This window comes from Amblyraja radiata, chromosome 35 (assembly GCF_010909765.2).
Source record: "Amblyraja radiata isolate CabotCenter1 chromosome 35, sAmbRad1.1.pri, whole genome shotgun sequence".
NCBI lineage: Eukaryota > Metazoa > Chordata > Chondrichthyes > Rajiformes > Rajidae > Amblyraja > Amblyraja radiata.
In genome coordinates, this window is record NC_045990.1 from 18,108,604 (window position 1) to 18,130,254 (window position 21,651).

The window sequence follows — 21,651 nt, forward strand, 5'->3', positions numbered from 1 at the left end:
GAATAGATAGCAAATTGGCTCCATGGAAGGAAGCAGAGGGTGATGGTGGAAGGTTGCTGCTCAGACTTGATGCCTGTGACTAGCGGTGTGCCTCAGGGTTCGGTGCTGGGCCCGTTACTGTTTGTCATTTACATCAATGATTTGGATGAGAACATACAGTGCAATATTAGCAAGTTTGCTGATGATACAAAAGTGGGTGGTTTTGCAAATCGTGAAGATGGTAGTGAACAATTGCAGCAGGATCTGGATCGATTGGTCAGGTGGGCGGAGAAATGGTTGATGGAATTTAATACAGAGAAGTGTGAGGTATTGCATTTTGGGACGTCGAACAAGGGCAGGACCTACACAGTAAATGGTAGGCCTCTGGGGAGTCGCAGGTAGATAAGGTGGTCAAAAAGACTTTTGGCACTTTGGCCTTCATCAGTCAGAGTATTGAGTATAGAAGTTGGGAGGTCATGTTGCAGTTGTATAAAACCTTGATGAGATCACATCTAGAATATTGTGTCCAGTTTTGAGCACCATGTTATAGTAAAGATATTGTCGAGTTTGAAAGGGTTCAGAGAAGATTTACGAGGATGTTGCCAGGACTAGAGTGTGTGAGCTACAGGGAGAGGTTGAGTAGGTTGGGTCTCTATTCCTTGGAGCGCAGGAGGATGAGGGGTGATCTTATAGAGGTGTACAAAATCATGAGAGGAATAGATCGGGTAGTTTCTTGCCCAGAGCAGGGGACTCGAGGACCAGAGGACATAGGTTCAAGGGGAAGGGGAAAAGATTTAATGGGAATCTGAGGGGTAACTTTATCACACAAAGGGTGGTGGGTGTATGGAACAAGCTGCCAGAGGATGTAGTTGAGGCCGGGACTATCCCACCATTTAAGAAATAGTTAGATAGGTACATGGATAGGACAGGTTTGGAGGGATATGGACCAAACGCAGGCAGGTGGGACTAATGTAGCTGGGACATGTTGGCCGGTGTAGGCAAGTTGGGCCGAAGGGGGCTGTTTCCACACTGTATCAAATGACAAGCTCCACACCACAGATTTTGTATGTAAAACTGCAATGGAAGTGTTAACCTTACAAGGATCCCGAGGAGCACAGCAAATAGAGAAGACTCGACTTGGAGTTAGTTCCATAATTTTATCAATGTGTTAGACTTTAAATTGCATGTGCATATAGCCATTTGTAAGCAATTACAATGAAGTTGCAAGTCTCACTCTGGCTCCAAACCCAGACGTTGCAAGAAATGGCCAAATATCTAATAACAGATGCACAGGTTATATCTGTTCTTGAAATGTTTTCTAAATAAAGGGTAGATAAAAATGCTGGAGAAACTCAGCGGATGAGGCAGCATCTATGGAGCGAAGGAAAAGGTGACGTTTCAATATGATCATGGTTGTTTCTCCAGCATTTTTATCTACCTTTGATTTTTCCAGCATCTGCAGTTCCTTCTTCTACATAAAAGGATGCATGATAAGCAAACCATGTGCTGGATAGCACTGATCACTGATTCTTCTGAAAGACTCTTGTCGTCTTCTGCACAATCCATAGTGATTAAACTGGCTCTTTAAAGTTATCAGTGGAAAATACGCTTATATCTTTCCATTCATAAAAGGAGTAGAAAAAAGTAAAGGATTGTGAATTTCGACTTCAGCGATGCGGCGTGGAAACAGGCCCTTAGGCCCACCGAGTCTACGTTGACCAACAATCACCTACTATATCTATGTCCTATGCAAAATAGGGACAATTTCTGGAAGACAATTAACCTACAAACCAGCAGTGAAGAAAACGAATGGCATGTTGGCCTTTATAACAAGAGGAATCGAATATAGGAGCAAAGAGGTCCTTCTGCAGTTGTACAGAGCCCTAGTGAGACCACACCTGGAGTATTGTGTGCAGTTTTGGTCCCCTAATTTGAGGAAGGACATTCTTGCTATTGAGGGAGTGCAGCGTAGGTTTACAAGGTTAATTCTCGGGATGGCGGGGCTGTCATATGCTGAGAGATTGGAGCAGCTGGGCTTGTACACTGGAGTTTAGAAGGATGAGAGGTGATCTCTTTGAAACATATAAGATTGTTAAGGGCTTGGACACGCTAGAGGCAGGAAACATGTTCCTGATGTTGGAGGAGTCCAGAACCAGGGGCCACAGTTTAAGAATAAGGAGTAAGCCATTTAGAACGGAGATGAGGAAACACTTTTTCTCACAGATAGTGGTGAGTGTGGAATTCTCTGCCTCAGAGGGCAGTGGAGGCAGGTTCTCTGGATGCTTTCAAGAGAGAGCTAGATAGGGCTCTTGAAAGTAGCGGCATCAGGGGATATGGGGAAAAGGCAGGAACGGGGTACTGATTGGGGATGATCAGCCATGATCATATTGAATGGCGGTGCTGGCTCGAAGGGCCGAATGGCCTACTCCTGCACCTATTGTCTATTGTCAAACCTCTACATCTTTGGAGTGTGGGAGGAAACCGGTGCACCCGGAGAAAACCCATGGGGAGAACGTACAAACTCCATACAGACAGCACCCGTAGCCAGGATGGAGCCCAGGTCTCTGGCGCTGCGAGGCAGCAACTCTACCGCTGCGCCACCGTGCCGCCCTGTTCTTGATATATCTTATATGTAAAGTGATGCATGATTAACAAACCATCTACTAGATAGCACTGCGCACTGAATCCTTTGAAATATTCTGCCTTATGCAGCATAATCTGCTGGGATTAAACTGTGGCTCTTCAAAGTTATCAGTAGGAAATACAGTTTATATCTTTTCATTCATAAAAGGGTAGGGATAGTAAAAGATTGTAACCATGAAATACTCTTCCAACAAATGTCATCTGGTTGGACTTGGAGAAGTTGGTCACAAAAAGCTCAGCGGGTCAGGCATCATCTCCGGAGAAAAGGAACAGGTGACGTTTCGGGTCGAGACTCTTCTTCAGACTGAGAGTCAGTCTGAACCCTCTCCTCTGACTCTCAATCCGAAGAGGGGTCTCGACCCGAAACGTCACCGATCCCTTCTCTAGATGCTGCCTGTCCCGTTGAGTTACTCCAGCTTTTCGTGTCTATCTCTGGTGTAAACCAGCATCTGCGGTTCCTTTCCACACACACCAAGTACTTCTTGGCCTCTCCAAGTCATCCAGCTGTGTCACAGGTCAGAAACATCTGTACGCTGGTCTGGTGAATGAACAGATACAGGAGGCGGGCGGCAGTTCAGGGAGTTGAGTCCCCGCAGTTCCTTGAAGTGGGCTTTGATGCATGTTGGGTGGCGATCGAGTCACACTGTCTCCTGCAGAGAAAAATACAACCTTAGTCTGAACTTTGGAAGAGTTATAGAGTGATACAGCGTGGAAACAGGCCCTTCGGCCCACACCGGCCAACAATGTCCCAGGTACACTAGTCCCACCTGCCTGCGCTTGGTCCATATCCCTCCAAACCTGTCCTATCCGTGTACCTGTCCAACTGTTTCTTAAACGTTGGGATACTCCCAGCCTCAACCACCTCCTCCGGCAGCTCGTTCCATACGCCCACCACCCTTTGCGTGAAAAAGTTACCCCTATTCAATATTTCTATTCCTATTAAATCTTATTCCCCTTCACCTTGAACCTATGTCCTCTGGTCCTCGATTCCCCTACTCCGTGCATCTACCCGATCTATTCCTCTCATGATTTTATACAGAGTATTCAAAGAAAATGTAAAACATTGAATCTGACCATATTCAGGAAACATCCTAAGCACATTTAGTGAAAAAGGCAACTTAGTTTCAGTTTTAATGATACAGCATGAAAACAGGCCCTTCAGCCCACCTATCTTTAATCGGACTTTACCTTGCACTAAACACTATTATCCTTTATCACTGCACATTATCTCCGTGGATTGTCACCTTGTCGTGGTGGAGAAGCTTGTGTGGTCCTGAGATCCTGAGAGTGATGCCGTCTGGAGCTACGCTCCTGGTAGGGCCACCCATGGCGGTAAGGTCGAGGGGGAGGTCTCTGACAAAGAGCAATCCAACCAATTCAATGGTGGAACAGGTGGAGGACGATGGCTGACCTTAGTGGAGCGTCACAACGGCTGGGAAGGCGGATGAAGGCTGCAGCAGAAAAGGGTCTCCGGTCGTCTTGGACTCCATGCCACTGGATCCTGACCCAGATCTGTCAAGGACCGTGGGGTGGCTGTCTGTGCACCAGTCTCCCCACGTTAAACAAAGTCACGCACTGGCATCCTCCAACCCCGGAGACACCCATGGTCAGCCAAGACGGAGGGGGGCCTAAGAGCATCTTGCACTAAACATGATTCCCTTTATCCTGTATCTGTGGACGGCTCTGAAGAACGGTCTCAACGTCGAAAAATTCTTGTTCGAGGCGTACCAGGGCCCTATCCCCGAACTCTACCTCCGCTACATCGACGACTGCATTAGTGCTACTTCCTGCACCCACTCACTGACTTCATCCACTTCACCACCAACTTCCATCCGGCACTCAAATACACCTGGACTATTTCCGACACTTCCCTACCATTCCTTGACCTCACTATCTCCATCGCAGGTGATAGACTTCTGACCGACATCCACTATAAACCCACTGACTCCCATGGCTATCTGGACTACACTTCTTCCCACCCTGCCTCCTGTAAGGACTCCATCCCCTACTCCCAATTCCTCCGTCTATGCCGCATCTGCTCCCAGGATGAGGTGTTCCACACCAGGGCATCGGAGATGTCCTCATTCTTCAGGGAACGGGGGTTCCCCTCTTCTACCATAGATGAGGCTCTCACCAGGGTCTCTTCTATACCCCGTGACTCTCACTCCCCATCCCCGCACTCGCAACAAGGGCAGAGTCCCCCTTGTCCTCACCTTCCACCCTACCAGCCGTCACATACAACAAATAATCCTCCGACATTTTCGCCACCTCCAACGTGATCCCACCACTGGCCACATCTTCCCATCTCCTCCCGTCTGCCTTCCACAGAGACCGCTCTCTCCATAACTCCCTGGTCAATTCTTCCCTTCCCACCCGAACCACCCCCTCTCCGGGCACTTTCCCCTGCAACCACAAGAAATGCTACACTTGTCGCTTTACCTCCCCCCTCGACTCCATTCAAGGACCCAAGCAGTCGTTCCAGGTGCGGCAGAGGTTCACCTGCATCTCCTCCAACCTCATCTATTGCATCCGCTGCTCTAGATGTCAGCTGCTCGACATTGGCGAGACCAAGCGTAGGTTTGGCGATCGCTTCGCCGAACACCTCCGCTCGGTCCACAATAACCAACCTGATCTCCCGGTGGCTCAGGATTTCAACCCCCTCCCATTCCAGATTCGACCTTTCTGTCCTGGGCCTCCTCCATGGCCAGAGTGAGGACCACTGTAAATTGGAGGAGCAGCACCTCATAATTCACTTGGGCAATTTATACCCCAGCGGCATGAACATTGACTTCTCTAATTTCAAGTAGTTCCTGCTTTCTCCTCCCCTTCTCAGCTCTCCCTCAGCCCACTGGCTCCATCTCTTCCTTTCTTCATCCCGCCCCCTCATCCTCACATCAGTCTGAAGAGCGTTACCTATTTCCTTCGCTCCGTAGATGCCTCACCCGCTGAGTTTCTCCAGCATTTTTGTGTCTACACTCGATTGTAATCTTCCATTGCCTTTCCGCTGACTGGATAGCTTACAACAATGAAGGTTTTTGCTGTACCTCGGTACACGTGACAGTAAACTGAACTAAATGAGTCTATGCTGACCATCGATCACCCGTTCACACTCGTTCCATGTTATGCTATTGTCTCATCCACCCCCTAATAATAATAATAATGGATGGGATTTATATAGCGCCTTTCTAATACTCAAGGCGCTTTACATCTCATTATTCATTCACTCCTCAGTCACACTCGGTGGTGGTAAGCTACTTCTGTAGCCACAGCTGCCCTGGGGCAGACTGACGGAAGCGTGGCTGCCAATCTGCGCCTACGGGCCCTCCGACCACCACCAATCACTCACACACATTCACACACAGGCAAAGGTGGGTGAAGTGTCTTGCCCAAGGACACAACGACAGTATGCACTCCAAGCGGGATTCGAACCGGCTACCTTCCGGTTGCTAGCCGAACACTTAGCCCATTGTGCCATCTGTCGTCCCAACACACACCCCCCCCTACACACTAGGGGCAATTTACAGAGGCCAATTAACCTACAAACCTGCATGTCTTTGGTTTGTAAAATCCAGCCTTAGCTCCCACTGTTACGCAACTGATAATGGTGTTTGTCTGGGCGATTACTATTTTCGGGTCATTTTTAAGCTGTTTTGACAAGACAATAGGTGCAGGAGTAGGCCATTTGGCCCTTCGAGCCAGCACCGCCATTCAACGTGATCATGGTTGATCATCCCCAATCAGTACCCCGTTCCTGCCTTCTCCCCATATCCCCTGACTCCGCTATCTTTAAGAGCCCAATCTAGCTCTCTCTTGAAAGTATCCAGAGAACCGGCCTCCACCACCCTCTGAGGCAGAGAATTCCACAGACTCACCACTCTCTGTGTGAAAAAGTGTTTCCTCGTCTCCGTTCTAAATGGCTTACTCCTTATTCTTAAATTGTGGCCCCTGGTTCTGGACTCCCCCAACATCGGGAACATGTTTCCTGCCTCTAGCGTGTCCAAACCCTTAATAATCTTATATGTTTCAATAAGATGCCCTCTCATCCTTCTAAACTCCAGAGTGTACAAACTTTTGGAAGTTTGGGCATTTCTGGGTGTGGTTTTCACACCAGTGATCTCTACGGGACAACACATCTCCCCATTACAAGGTGACCCGAGGAGCATGTGGGAAAGTTGAACCTAACTGAAAAAGTTCATAAGTGATAGGAGCAGAATTAGGCCATTCGGCCCATCAAGCCTACTCCCCGATTCAATCATGGCTGATCTATCTCTCCCTCCTAACCCCATTCTCCTGCCTTCTCCCCATAACCCCTGACACCCGTACTAATCAAGAATCTATCAGGAGACTGAGGGCAGAAGTTGGGACATTACGATATGGTTGTACAAAGTGTTGGTGAGCCCGCACTCGGACTATTGTGTTCAGTTTTGTTCACCCTCCGACTAGGAGGATGCCATTAGGCTGGAACGAATGAAGAGAAAATCTACGAGGATGTTGCCAGGATTCGAGGGCCTGAGCTACAGGGAGAGGTAGGGCTGGTTAGGACTATTCCTTGGAGCGCAGGAGGCTGAGGGGTGATCTTATAGAGGTGTATAAGATCATGAGGGGAACAGAAGGAGAATGCACAGAGTTTTTTCCAGAGTAGGGGAATCGAGAACCAGAGGACACAGGTTTACGGTGAGAGGGGAAAGTTTTAATAGGAAACTGAGGGGAATTTTTTCACACAGTGGGTAGATGGAATAAGCTGCCAGAGGAGGTAGTTGAGGACTATAATCTATCTATCTATAAAACTCTCGCCCCATCCGTCCGACATCCGTCCGTCCGGCTGCCTGTCTGCCTTTTGATTCGTTGACTTTCTGCCTTTTGATTTGTTGACAGCTGCTCCTTCCTATCAGCTTCCAACACACTTCGAAAGAGCTTCCAACACACTTCGAAACAAACTTGCAAGACAGGAACACTCTGAACCTTTCACTGCTGCAGCAGGCAGGGGAGGTGCAATTTGATTTTTTTTTTAATCCACTGCTGAGGGAGGCAGGGGAGTGCAGGAATCTTGCATTTGGGAACGGCTTCAGTTCCATTGGACGAATATTGGGTTGGGGGATCACACCATTGGGGGACCAGACCCAACGGGTCTGCACTTGGTCTAGTAACATTTAAAAGACAGTTGGACAGGTACATGGATAAGACAGGTTACTAATCAAGAATGTATCTGTCTGTCTTAAAAAATATCAATTGATGGCCTCCAAAGCCGTCTGTGGCAATGAATTCCACAGATTCACCACCCTCTGACTAAAGAAATTCCTCCTCATCTTTCTAAAGGAACGTCCATTCATATGTATATCGTATTTCCTGCAGAGTATCTGGTAGAGCTGTTGCGTCACAACGACAGAGACCTGGGCTCCATCCTGACCTTGGGTGCTGTTTGTGTGGAGTTTGCATGGAACCCGGGTCTCTGGCGCTGTGAGGCAGCGACTCTACCACTGCGCCACCGTGCTGCCCTGGGAGATTGTAGGTTGCTGTCAAGGACACGAACACACTTACCGACGTGACTGACAATGGAGTTTTCGTGGATTCAGACTCAAAGAAGATCCTCTTGGTCTGAGAAATGGCGAAAATCCACTTCTGGTACTCAGCCCTTATCTAAAGAGAAGTTATGAAAGAGCAACTTTATCAAAAGTTGAACAAGATAATCTGCGATCATTTAAACCACTATTGGTGGGCTAATTCATGAATTATGATTACATTAATCATCCAGTAAACGAGATTGAGGAAAGGCACAGAGTGCCGGAGTAACTCAGCGGGTCAGGCAGCATCTGTGGAGAACATGGATAGGTGACGTTTCACAGAGTGCTGGAGTAACTCAGCAGGTCAGGCAGCATCTCTGGAGAACATGGATAGGTGATGTTTCAGATTGAGACCATTCTACAGACTCAAACGAGATTGAGGGTGGTTGCAGGTGTCGGTGGGTCAGGCAGCATCTCTGGAGAATAGGGAAAAGCGACATTTCAAGGTCAAGACCCTTTTTCAGACTGATTTTAGGTGGAGGGGGGAGGTGTGCGGCAGAAAGCTAGAACAGGGACAGGGCGGGTTAAAGGTCATAAGTGATAGGATTAGAATTAGGCCATTCGGCCCATCAAGTTTATTCCACCATTCAATCTTGGCTGATCTATCTCTCCTTCCTAACCCCATTCTCCTGACTTCTCCCCATAGGCCCCCGACACCCGCACTAATCAAGAATCTATCTATCTCTGCCTTATGTCCATTGACTTGGCCTCCACAGCCTTTAATTTAGTTTAGAGATACAGTGCGGAAACAGGCCCTTCGGCCCACCGAGTTCTCACTGACCAGCGATCCCCGCACATTAACACTACCCTACACACAGTGGGGACAATTTACAATTATACATTCATGCCAAGCCAATTAACCTAGAAACCTGTTGGAGTGTGGGAGGAAACCGAAATTCTTGGAGAAAACCCACGCAGGTCACGGGGAGAAGGTACAAACTCCATACAGACAGCACCCGTAGTTGGGATGGAACCCGGTTCTCTGCCACTGCAAGCGCTGTAAGGCAGCAACTCTACCGCTGTGCCACCTTGCTGCCCTTTTGTAAACCACCACATGTTTATACTTGCCATATCGTTAATCCTTTTCCTGCCCAAACTCTATCTATTTCTGTATTGTTATACATCCATTTATTGGTACAATCTTTAGTTCCTGCCTTACTCCAGCACTGTAGAAGAAGGGTCTCGACCCGAAACGTCACCCATTCCTTCCCTCCAGAGATGCTGCCTGAGTTACTCCAGCCTTTTTGTCTAACTTCGGTTTAAATCAGCATCTGCTGTTCCTTCCTACACTTTACTCCAGCACTCTGTGTCTTTGTTTTTCCGACCAGCGCCTGCGGTTGCTTGTGTCCACAACTGGACGGCCACGTGCCTTGGGGTTGAGGATGCAGAGGATGATGAAGATGAAGGTCCCCTGGAAGCTGTTGACGATGGTGAACAGGTAGGCCATCACCAGCGTCTCCTCCTGGAAGTGGAACAGGCCCAGGATCCAGGTGCAGCCCAGGATGAAGACGTGGGCGATGGCTTTGAACATCAGCATCCTGTAGTGAAGACAAACCATCGTCAGACACGTGGACAACCACACTTACGATTGGTAACCCAAACCCTGGGCTGGACAACGATGGCGCAGCGGTAGAGTTGCTGCCTCACAGCGCCAGAGAGCCGGGTTCCATCCTTACTACAGGTGCTGTCTGTACGGAGTTTGTACATTTTCCCTGTGACCATGTGGGTTTTCTCCGGGTGCTCCGGTTTCCTCCCACACTCCAATGACGTACAGATTTGTAGGTTAAAATTCTTTGGTTAAATGGCTTTGGTTAAATTGCCCCATTTGGTTAAATTGGAATTGGTTAAATTCACAGAGAGTGGTGAAGGCGGCAGCACAGCACATCTCTGGCAACTGTCTCCCGGCCATTCAGGACATTTCCCACCGGCTATGCCTGCGGAAGGCACACAGCATCATCAAGGACCACAGCCACCCAGCACGCAGACTGTTCTCCTTGTTACCGTTTCCTCGTTGTATCTCTAAGCTAAATGAAAGAAAATGGTGCTAAATTTGCAGGAAGAAAAGAGGTTTATAAGAGTGGAGTGGTAGGAAATCTCTGTCTGGGAAGAACATGCATAGAGTCGCCTAGCAACGGCGCCATCTTGTAGGGGCCATCTTGTTGCCTAGCAATGGCGCCATCTTGTAGGGGCCATCTTGTTGCCTAGCAACGGCGCCATCTTGTAGGGGCCATCTTGTTGCCTAGCAACAACACCATCTTGTAGGGGCCATCTTGTTGCCTAGCAACAACACCATCTTGTAGGGGCCATCTTGTTGCCTAGCAACAACACCATCTTGTAGGGGCCATCTTGTTGCCTAGCAACAACATCACCCTGTATTGGCCATCATGTCATAGTTCCTCTCTTCTCTTTGGACTCATCGTAGCAAGCTTACCTTGTGTCTTTGATCTTCGAGACTTTCATGTCACGATTAGAAAGCTCTTCATTCAACGTGTAGAGAGACGTGGTGAACAGGAAGGTGTTGATCTGTTGGGTTGTGACATGGTTTAAATGCTCGATAAAAATTGAATTATAGTATTGAGTGTTAATTGAGTATAAAATGAGTGCGGGGTGTCACGGGTTACGGGGAGAAAGCAGGATAATGGGGTTAGGCGGGAGAGATAGATCAGCCATGATTGAATGGCATAGACTGGATGGGCTGAATAGCCTAATTCTGCTCCTATCACTCATGAAGGGACACTGAACATTGGAGTCAGGAAGCCATGCTGCACCTCTATAGGACTTTTGTTAGTCCGCAGATAGATGCAAAAAGCTGGAGTAACTCAGCGGGACAGGCAGCATCTCTGGAGAGAAGGAATGGGTCATGTTTTGGGTCAAGACATTTCTTCAGGTCGCATGTGGAATATTGTATGTAGTTCTGGTCGTCCCATTACAGGAAGGATGTGGAGGCTTTGGAGAGGGTGCAGAGGAGGTTTACTACAACGATGCCTGGGTTAGAGGATATTAGGTTCATGGAGCAGATGGACAGACTTGGATTGTTCGCACTGAAACCTGGGCGGCCGAAGGGGACAAGTATATACAATTATACTTTGTAGTCATCAGGCAGGAATGTGAAGTCGATGCACCAATAGGCTAGACAGTCAGAACCTTTACCCAGGATGGAAATATCAAATACTAGAGGGCATAGGTTTAAGGTGAGAGTAGGCAAAGTTTAAAGGAGATGTGGGGGGCAAGAGGGTGGTGGGTGGGTGCCTGGAACGTGCTGCCAGGGGGTAGATACGATAGTGGCGTTAAGAGGCTTTAGGGTAGGCACAAGGGAACGAAACAGGGAAGGACTCCTGAAATTAATTGCAGATTGTAATCAGGCATTCAGTGAAAAATGCACTATTATTACAAGAGATCAAATAATAATAATAATAATAATAATAATAATAATTATAATAATAATAATAATAATAATAATAATACTAATAGTAATACTAATACTACTACTAATAATAATAATAGTAATACTAATAGTAATACTAATAATAATAATAATAGTAATACTAATAGTAATACTAATAATAATAATAATAGTAATACTACTAATAATAATAATAGTAATACTAATACTAATAATAATAATAATAATAATAATACCAACAATAACAATAATTAAGGGCTTGGACACACTAGAGGCAGGAAACATGTTCCCGATGTTGGGGGAGTCCAGAACCAGGGGCCACAGTTTAAGAATAAGGAGTAAGCCATTTAGAACGGAGACAAGGAAACACTTTTTCTCACAGAGAGTGGTGAGTCTGTGGAATTCTCTGCCTCAGAGGGCGGTGGAGGCAGGTTCTCTGGATGCTTTCAAGAGAGAGCTAGATAGGGCTCTTAAAAATAGCAGAGTCAGGGGATATGGGGAGAAGGCAGGAACGGGGTACTGATTGAGGATGATCAGCCATGATCACATTGAATGGCGGTGCTGGCTCGAAGGGCCGAATGGCCTACTCCTGCATCTGTTGTTTATTGTCTGGGGTGGAAGATTGCAACCTTCACGTGGTCCGCCCTGTTTCGACTAATGCAATCAACTCGACGTGCACAAACGGAAGATCAAATAGAACAAGTTGTCCTACAACTTAGGCTGTGCTCGCCACACGGAAGAAGAAGTTTATTGTCTAATAATAATAAAAATAACAATAACAATAATAACAATAATAACAACAACAATAATAATAACACCAAAAATAACAACAACAATAATAATAATAACACCACCAATCATAATGACAATAATAACAATCATAATAGCACTAATAACAATAATAACATAACAACAACAATAATAACAACAATAATAATAACAATCATAATAGTAATAATAGCAATAATTATAATAACACCAATAATAATAATAATTAAAATATATATGTAGAATCATTACCAAAATGATGAAGTAAACTGGTCCGAGGAAGCTCCAAATGAAGCCATTCTCCACCTGTAACCAGCAGCTGAAACCCAAAGGGAAACACATTGTGCAAGGTGTTGGAACTCACTGATTAATATTGACTAGGTGGGGAGCAGGAGAAGGGGGAGCTCCCGATCAGGGCAGCCCACACCCCTCACATTCAGAGTGAAACTCCTGAGTGGGGTAGGCTGTATAGGATTCCCCAACACTCTGTCCTACCCTGGGGACCCTCTCACCCCAGGAACGTCTCAACGGGAGATGAGAGCAAAGTTCCTCCTGAGGTTGGGGATGCTGCCTTGTCATAGAGTGGAAACAGGCCCGTCGGCCCAACTTGCCCACACCGGCCAACATGTCCCAGCTACACTAGTCCCACCTGCCTGCATTTGGTCCATATCCCTCCAAACCTGTCCTATCCATGTATCTGTCCAAATGTATTTTAAATGTTGTTATAGTCCCAGCCTCAACTACCTCCTATGGCAGCTTGTTCCAACCACCCACCACCCTCTGTCAAGATAAGTCCCCCCTGCATCATGGTAAGATATTCACTTGCGCTGCGAGCCGTATCCGTTGGGGTATATGAGTGCGGAGAGGGTGACCACCAGCGCGGGGCACCCGTATCCCACGGCGTAGACAAGCTTGCCCGTGTGGCCAGAACTGGACACCCGCATCTTCTTCAGGTTTTTGACCATGACGTAGAGCTGAAAGGATTCCAAACTCATCCAGGCGAAGGCAGCCAGGAACAGATAATGCAGGCATCCCGCCACCACCCCACACACGATCTGAAAGACCAAAGAAACATAATCAAGGTGGGACAGGGGTGACCATCCAGCCCCTTGGCTCAGTCCATTTACCTGTGGTGATTGTTGCTCCCACTTAGACCTCTATGGTTTCAATCTCTTGGCAGCGAAGGTGGTGGTGGAAGCAGATATTTTAGTGGCGCTTAAGACACTTTGGGACAGACACAAAATGCCGGAGTAACTCAGCGGGACAGGCAGCATCTCTGGAGAGAAGGAATGGGTGACGTTTCGGGTCAAGATCCTTCTTGTATAGGTTTTGTTGACAGTAGGGTCGCCAACTTTCTCACTCCCAAATGAGGGACAAAAGGTCAAAATACGGGACAAATTCCCGACGGCAATTCGTGGACCGACTCGGCCGTGGCTGGGTGAATGATGAGTTGGCCCGGGTGCTCGACTGCACAGAAAGCCCAGCCGGCGGGCCAGCTGAGGGGTTTTGGCCCGAGTCACGCGACGCCACGCGCAAAGTCCAGCATCCCATCCAACTCATGAACCGATGATCGTACATGAGAAGAAGGGGTGGTGGTGGTGTCAGCGGTAAGCGAAGGTCCGAAGGTCGGACAGCTGGCCGGGCTGCCGACCGACGGGGCCACGGGCGAGGCGCTGCTGCTGCTGCTGCTGCACTCCATGGGCTGCACTACGTCGGGACGGGTGAGGCGGGGCCGGACGCGGCGCTCTGACCCGACAGTCCCCTCGACCCGAGTAGTAGCGGTCAAATACGGGACAAGGGCGGTCCCGTACGGGACAAACCAATTTAGCCCAATATACGGGATGTCCCGGCTAATACGGGACAGTTGGCAACACTAGTTTGGAGATACCACGTGGAAACAGGCCCTTCAGCCCATCGAGTCCCCACCGACCAACAATCACCGTACCCTCTGTGAAGCCACAGTATCTCCAGTCCACATGTCTGACTGATGAGATGAAGTTATTTAGTTTGTGTAGGAAGGAACTGCAGATGCTGGTTTAAACCGAAGATGATACACAAAGCTGGAGTAACTCAGGACAGGCAGCGTCTCTGGAGAGAAGGAATACCAGAAACGTCACCTATTCCTTCTCTCCAGAGATACTGCTTCGATCCCGACTCTGGGCACTGTCAGTGCGGAGTTTGCATGTTTTTTTTCTCTGCAGTGTTGGTAGCCAATTATAAAAAAAATATTACTGGTAATAATAATAATATAATAATAACAAGCAATTGACTAATATTAATAATAAAGGCTATTAATTGTATTATTAAGTTTCACAATCACTAAAGTTTTGGAGAGTCATAGACATACAGCGTGGAATCAGGCCTTTCTGCCCAACCCTTCCTTGCCAGCCAAGATGCCGCTTGTCTCATTTGCCTGTGTTTGGCCCATATCCCTCTAAATGTTTCCTATCCATCCACCCTTGCAAATGTCTTTTAAATCTTGTTATTGTACCTGTCTCAGTTACAGCCTCTGGCAGCTCGCTCCATATACCCACCGCCCTATACGTGAAAATGTTGCCCCTCAGATTCCCATTGCATCTTTCCCCTCTCTCCTTAAACCCATGTTCTCTGGTTCTCGATTCCCCTACGCTGGGTAAAATACCTTATTTATTCTCTCATGATCTTCTGCAGATGCGTAAGATCACCCCATATCCTTCTGAGCTCCAAGGAATAAAGTCCAACCCTGCCCAACCTCTCCCTATAGCTCAGGTCTTCAACACCTCATGACATCCATGTAAATCTCTGATATCTTTCCACCTCAGTGACATCCTCCTTATAATTGTCTGAAGAAGAGTTTCGACCCCAAACGCCACTTGGTCCTTCCCTCCTTTGAAACATATAAGATTGTTAAGGGTTTAGACACACTAGAGGCAGGAAACATGTTCCCGATGTTGGGGGAGTCCAGAACCAGGGGCCACAGTTTAAGAATAAGGAGTAAGCCATTTAGAACGGAGACGAGGAAACACTTTTTCTCAGAGAGTGGTGAGTCTGTGGAATTCTCTGCCTCAGAGGGCGGTGGAGGCAGGTTCTCTGGATGCTTTCAAGAGAGAGCTAGATAGGGCTCTTAAAAATAGCGGAGTCAAGGGATATGGGGAGAAGGCAGGAACCGGGTACTGATTGGGGATGATCAGCCATGATCACATTGAATGGCGGTGCTAGCTCGAAGGGCCAAATGGCCTACTCCTGCACCTATTGGCTATTGTCTATTGTCTCCAGAGATGCTTCCTGACCCGCTGAGTTACTCCACTATTTTGTGTCTATTTTCCTACAGCAGAGTGACCAAAACTGATCAAATGCGGCCACACCAACATCTTCTGAATCTCATCAATTCATAAGTCGTAGGGGCAACATTAGGCCATTAGATTCTACTCTGTTATCCCATCATGACTGATCTATCTTTCCTTCTCAACCCCATTCTCCTGCCTTCTCCCCGTAATCTTTGACGCCCTACTAATCAAGACCTTGACAATCTCCGCTTTAAAAACACCCAATTACTTGGCCTCCACAGCTGTCTGTGACCTGCCCCAGGTCTAATAAGGTCATGTGATAGGAGCAGAATTAGGCCATCAAGTCTACTCCGCCATTCAATCATGGCTGATCTATCTCTCCCCACTAACTCCATTCTCCTGCCTTCTCCCCATAACCCCTGACACCCGTACTAATCAAGAATCTATCCATCTCTGCCTTAAAAATACCCGGTGACTTGGTCTCCACAGCCTTCTGTGGCAAAGAATTCCACAGATTCACCACCCTCTGAGTAAAGAAATTCCTCCTCATCTGCTTTCTAAAGGTATGTCCTTCAATTCTGAGGCTGTGACCTCTGGTCCTGGACTCTCCCACTAGTGGAAACATCCTCTCCAGAGGACCCGGAGGACCAGAGGACATGGGTTCAAGGTGAAGGGGAAAAGATTTAATAGGAATCCGAGGGGCAACCTTTTCACACAAAGGGTGGTGGGTGTATGGAACGAGCTGCCAGAAGGGGTAGTTGAGGCTGGGACGATCCCATCCTTTAAGAAACAGTTTGACAGGTACATGGATAAGAGAGGTTTGGAGGGTTATGGACCAAACGCAGGCAAGTGGGACTAGGGTAACTGGGACATTGTTGGCCGGTGTGGGCGAGTTGGGCCGAAGGGCCTGTTTCTGCACAGACTCTATGACTCTATCCACTCTATCCAAGCCTTTCATTTTTTGAGGGCATCCTCATCGCCTTTCTAACGAAACATCTCGACTTCTATTTAGAACGACGTGAGGTGGATGGACCGCGACATGGTGGGCGTCTCCCCATCCCTCCCTCCCCAGTTCCTCACCCGGTTGGCCGTTCTCTTGACGGCCACGATGAAGAGGAGCTCGGCAAGGAAGAGGCTGAGGCAGAGCTGGGTGTGGGTGGCGCTGACCGAGTTCCTGGCCTGTGGGCAGAAGGTGAAGGTGGCGAGGGCAAGCAGGAGGCACGCCAGTGATACCGGGATCCCGATGAAGGATATCACGGAGAGGGCATCGTGCCGATGACTCTGCAGCTGGGTGGAACACAAGACAGGGGTTAGGTCTGAAAATCACTGATAAACGGTTAGGGTGAGATGGCACGGTGGCGCCACGGTAGAGTTGCCTCACAGCGCCAGAGTTGCCTCACAGCGCCAGAGACCCAGGTTCCATCCCGACTACGGGTGCTGTCTGTACGGAGTTTGTACGTTCTCCCCGTGACCTGCGTGGGTTTTCTCCGAGATCTTCGATTTCCTCCCACACTCCAAAGACGTACAGGTCTGTAGGTTAATTGGCTTTGATAAAATTGTAAATTGTCCCTAGAAGGCCCCGACCACGGGTGAAAAATGAGGAAGTGGACTGAACATTGTTGCCTTCCATCACAGAGGGAAACGTTGACTCCGCTGTGTGGGGATGTTCATCTTAAATTCTATCGTGTATTGTGTTATTTTTATACGTATGGCTGTATGGTAATTCAAATCTCACTGTAGCAATTGGTGCATGTGACAATAAATGGAACTTGAACTTGAACTTGATTAGTGGTAGTGTGCGGAGATCGCTGGTTAGCATGGACTCGGTGGGCTGAAGGGCCTGTGTCCGCGTTGTATCTCTAAACAAAACTAAGTGCAGAGAAAGGGAGTGCGAGTGGGGAAAGGAATGGTTTAGTTTACTTTTACAGCATGGATACAGGCCCTTCAGCCCATCAAGTCCAAGCCAACCATCGATCACCCGTTCACACTAGTTCTATGTTATCCCACTTTTCCACCCGCTCCCTACACACTGGGGGCAATTTACCTACAAACCCGCACGTCTTTGGAATGTGTGAGGTAACTGGAGCACCCGGAGATAACCCACGTGATCACAAGGAGAACGTGCAAACTCCACACAGGCAGCACCCGAGGTCTGGATTGAACCCGGGTGTCGGGCGCTGTGAGGCAGCGGCTCTACCCGCTGCGGCACCCTGCCGCTCGACTGTAATCACGTATTGTCTTTCCGCTGGTGGTTTTATATTTTGTATCAAAAAATAATTGATTTAAATATGATCACGATACAAAAACCCCCAAAAAACGGTGGTCAAAGCCCTGTCCCACGGTACGAGTTCATTCCAAGAATTCTCCCGAGTTTGCCCTGATTCGAACTCGGAGATTTACGGTAATGGCCACTCGTCGGTACTCGGGGCTCTCGTGGACATTTTTCATCATGTTGAAAAATCTTCACGAGTCTTCCCGTGCTTACCTGCCGTTACCGAGTCTTCCCGAGTACCTGCCGTTAGCGCTAAGAGACGTCCCCGAGCTCCGACGTACCCGCTACGTTCATTCTCCGTGCTTACCAAGATTTTGATTTTTTTTAAACTGGGGTGAGCTCTTGGAATGAACTCGTACCGTGGGACAGGGCTATAACACACCCGCCAAAATCACCAAATTTTCAAACGACCATGTTACAATCCTTACAAATATACAACGATGTCCCTCTCTAGTACTACCTGGGTGCGGACGTAACTCCGGTAAAGGGGCAAGCATCTGGCTCGGGCAAAGCCCTCTTCCGCCTGGCATCGTGACTCGCGGATGGCCAGCTTGGCCAGGCCTAGGAGCAACCCGGCCAGGACATCTTCAGCCCTGCCCACTCCCTAGGTCCCATCACCAGTCCTCCGGCCAATGACAGCAGAACCACTCCTCCCCCTACGGACCCTAGGTGGAGTGGCGGGCGCTCCTTGCCCTCCGGACCCTGGCCGCAAGGGACGTTCCACTGGTCCCTTCTGCTGGCTGGTTAGCACGCAACAAAAGCTTTTCACTGTACCTCGGTACACGTGGCAATAAACTGAACTGAGGTGGGTAAGAGGGGGAACGGCAGGAAGGGGTGAGCACATACCTTCTCGGTGAAGGCCATCAAGATGGCAAAGCTGGAGAGATGTTGGCAGTGGCAGGTGGTGTGGCTACTGTTGGACTGCACTAAGACACAGCCCCTAGTCGACCAGCCATGCCAGGCCGCAGCCTGACTCCAGTACACACACGATACTCTCCCTCCTGTGGTCGATGCCTGTAGAACACGAGGCGACATGTTAGATCTCTGGTAGACAAAAAATGCTGGAGGAACTCAGCGGGTGAGGCAGGAAGCGAAGGAAATAGGCAACGTTTCGGGCCGAAACCCTTCTTCAGAATATTAGATCTCTGCCCAGGCACCGTGCCATAACACCAACAAACACAATTCAATTCTATTTCAATTCAATTTTCGAGGACCAGAGGACATAGGTTCAAGGTTATCGCAGTCGTTGCCTCAAAAAGGCTGGCAGTATCATCAAGGCATCCTGGCCACACACTCATCTCCCCGCTACCTTCAGGTAGAAGGTACAGGAGCCTGAAGATTGCAACGTCCAGGTTCAGGAATAGCTACTTCCCCACAGCCATCAGGCTATTAAACCTGGCTTGGACAAAACTCTGAACATTAATAGCCCATTATCTGTTATTTGCACTTTACCAGTTTATTTATTCATGTGTTTCGTAGTAAGTGCCAACTATGTTCTGTTGTGCTGCAGCAAAGCAGGAACTTCATTGTCCTATCAGGGACACATGACAATAAACTCACTTGAACTTGAACTTGAACTTGAAGGTGAAGGGGAAATGATGTCATAGGAGTCTGAAGAGTAACTTTTTCCCACAGGGTGGGTGGGTGTATGGAACAAGCTGCCAGAGGAGGTAGTTGAGGCTGGGACTATCCCAACGTTTAAGAAACGGTTAAACGCAGAAAGCTGGAGTAACTCGGCGGGTCAGGCAGTATCTCTGGAGAAAAGGAATAGGTGACGTTTCGGGTCGAGTCCCTTCTCCAGTCTGAAGAAGGGCTCCAACCCGAAACGTCATCTATTCCTTCTCTCCAGAGATGCTGCCTGACCCGGATGAGTTACTCCAGCTTTTTGTGTCTATCTTCGGCCATTTAGTTTAGTTTAGAGATACTTCCCTTCGGCCCACCGAGTCCGGGCCGGCCAGCGATCACTCGTTCACATTAGTTCTATCCTGCAATGTACTCCAGAGTTGCTGCCTCACAGCGCCAGAGACCCGGGTTTGATCCTGACTATGGGTGCTGCCTGTATGGAGTTTGTACGTTCTCCCCCTGACCTGCGTGGGTTTTCTCCAGGTGCCCCGGTTTCCTCCCACACTCCAAAGACGTACAGGTTTGTAGGTTAATCGGCTTTGGTAAAATTGTAAATTGTCCCTAGTGTGTGTGTGTGTGTAGGATAGTGTCAGTGTATGGGGATCGCTGGTCAGCACGGACTCGGTGGACGGAAGGGCCTGTTTCTGCTCTGTATCTCCAAACTCTATAAACAGTGGCAGTTTGTTTGCCGACTGTCCAGTGACGTTTATTTATGTTCAACATTCCCCGACTCCAGCAGGATCTTTCTGATAGTTCTCGACCAGAAACGTCGCCCATTCCTTCTCTCCAAAGATGCTGCCTGTCCCGCCGTTTTTTTGTGTCTATCTTCGGTTTAAACCAGCGTCTGCAGTTCCTTCCCACGCGGGTTCACCTGACACACCTGTTGATGCTTCAGGACGAGCCTCACGGCCACGGAGGCGCTGGAGTTCCCCGAGAGTCGCAGTGCGGCCGATATCACCTCGGATTGGAGTTGGAAGTCTCCGTGCCGACCGCCGCTCTCCTCGTTACTGTAGAGTGCCCCCTGCAGCAAGGACTCCATGTTGCGGTAGACAATGAAGGCAACGACGGCAGAAGCTGTGAGAGCGTGGAGAGGGAGATGAGCAAAAACCACCAGCCATGCAGCTTCAAAGTCACCTTGTTGAGTCTCGTTGTCAGTAACTCGTTTTCACCTAGCCCACAGCTAACAATGGCCAGATTCCTTTATCATCGTTAGTTTTTTGCATATCTTTCAATCATTTGTTCCACATCTCTCTACATCATCGTTTATATCTCTCGTTCCCCTCTCCCCTGAATCTCAGTCTGAAGAAGGGTCTCGACCCGAAACATCTCCCATTCCTTCTCTCCGGAGATGCTGTCATAAGATCATAAGAAATAGGAGTAGAATTAGGCGATTCGGCCCATCAAGTCTACTCCGCCATTCAATCATGGCTGATCTGTCTCTCCCTCCTAACCCCATTCTCCTGCCTTCTTCCCGTAACCTCTGACACCCGCACTAATCATCTATCTATCTCTGCCTTAAAAATATTCACTCTTGGCCTTCACAGCCTTCTGTGGCGAAGAATTCCACCGATTCACCACCCTCTAGTCCTGGCAACATCCTGGTAAATCTTTTCTGAACCCATTCAAGCTTAACAATATCTTTCCTATAACATGGTGCCCAGAACTGACTATGTGCATGTGAGGTGGGGGTGTGTGGGAGGGGGGTGAGTGTGGGGAGTGTCTCTGGGTGAGGGGATGGTCGGGTGGGTGTTTGGGAGGGGGGTGAGTGTGGGGAGTGTCTCTGGGTGAGGGAATGGTCGGGTGGGTGTGCGCGGGGGGGTGTCTCTGGGTGAGGGGATGGTCGGGTGGGTGTGTGCGGGGGGGGGTGTCTTTGGGTGAGGGGATAGTCGGGTGGGTGTGTGCGGGGGGGGGTGTCTCTGGGTGAGGGGATGGTCGGGTGGATGTGTGCGGGGGGGGGGGGGGTGTCTCTGGGTGAGGGGATGGTCAGGTGGGTGTGTGCGGGGGGGGGTGGGGGTGTCTCTGGGTGAGGGGATGGTCGGGTGGGAGTGTGCGGGGGGGGGGTGTCTCTGGGTGAGGGGATGGTCGGGTGGGTGTGTGCGGGGGGGGGGAGTGTCTCTGGGTGAGGGGATGGTCGGG

The 21,651-nt window shown here is 48.8% G+C and overlaps 1 protein-coding gene across 2 annotated transcripts in view; it reads right to left on the bottom strand.

Moving 5' to 3' along the window:
• Positions 1 to 2,455: 2,455 nt before the first annotated feature.
• The window catches only part of LOC116991980 (adhesion G protein-coupled receptor E1-like), a 36,059-nt gene continuing 16,863 nt past the window's right edge, over positions 2,456 to 21,651 (bottom strand). For both annotated transcript variants that reach the window (XM_033051008.1, XM_033051007.1), the window contains 9 exons: positions 20,396 to 20,589; positions 18,739 to 18,906; positions 16,701 to 16,907; positions 13,177 to 13,409; positions 12,607 to 12,673; positions 10,615 to 10,706; positions 9,553 to 9,721; positions 8,161 to 8,259; positions 2,456 to 3,272 (listed from right to left, as the gene is read on the bottom strand). In XM_033051008.1, the coding sequence (XP_032906899.1) occupies positions 3,261 to 3,272; positions 8,161 to 8,259; positions 9,553 to 9,721; positions 10,615 to 10,706; positions 12,607 to 12,673; positions 13,177 to 13,409; positions 16,701 to 16,907; positions 18,739 to 18,906; positions 20,396 to 20,589 (1,241 nt within the window). In that variant the 3' untranslated portion in view covers positions 2,456 to 3,260. The remainder of the gene's footprint in view (positions 3,273 to 8,160; positions 8,260 to 9,552; positions 9,722 to 10,614; positions 10,707 to 12,606; positions 12,674 to 13,176; positions 13,410 to 16,700; positions 16,908 to 18,738; positions 18,907 to 20,395; positions 20,590 to 21,651) is intronic.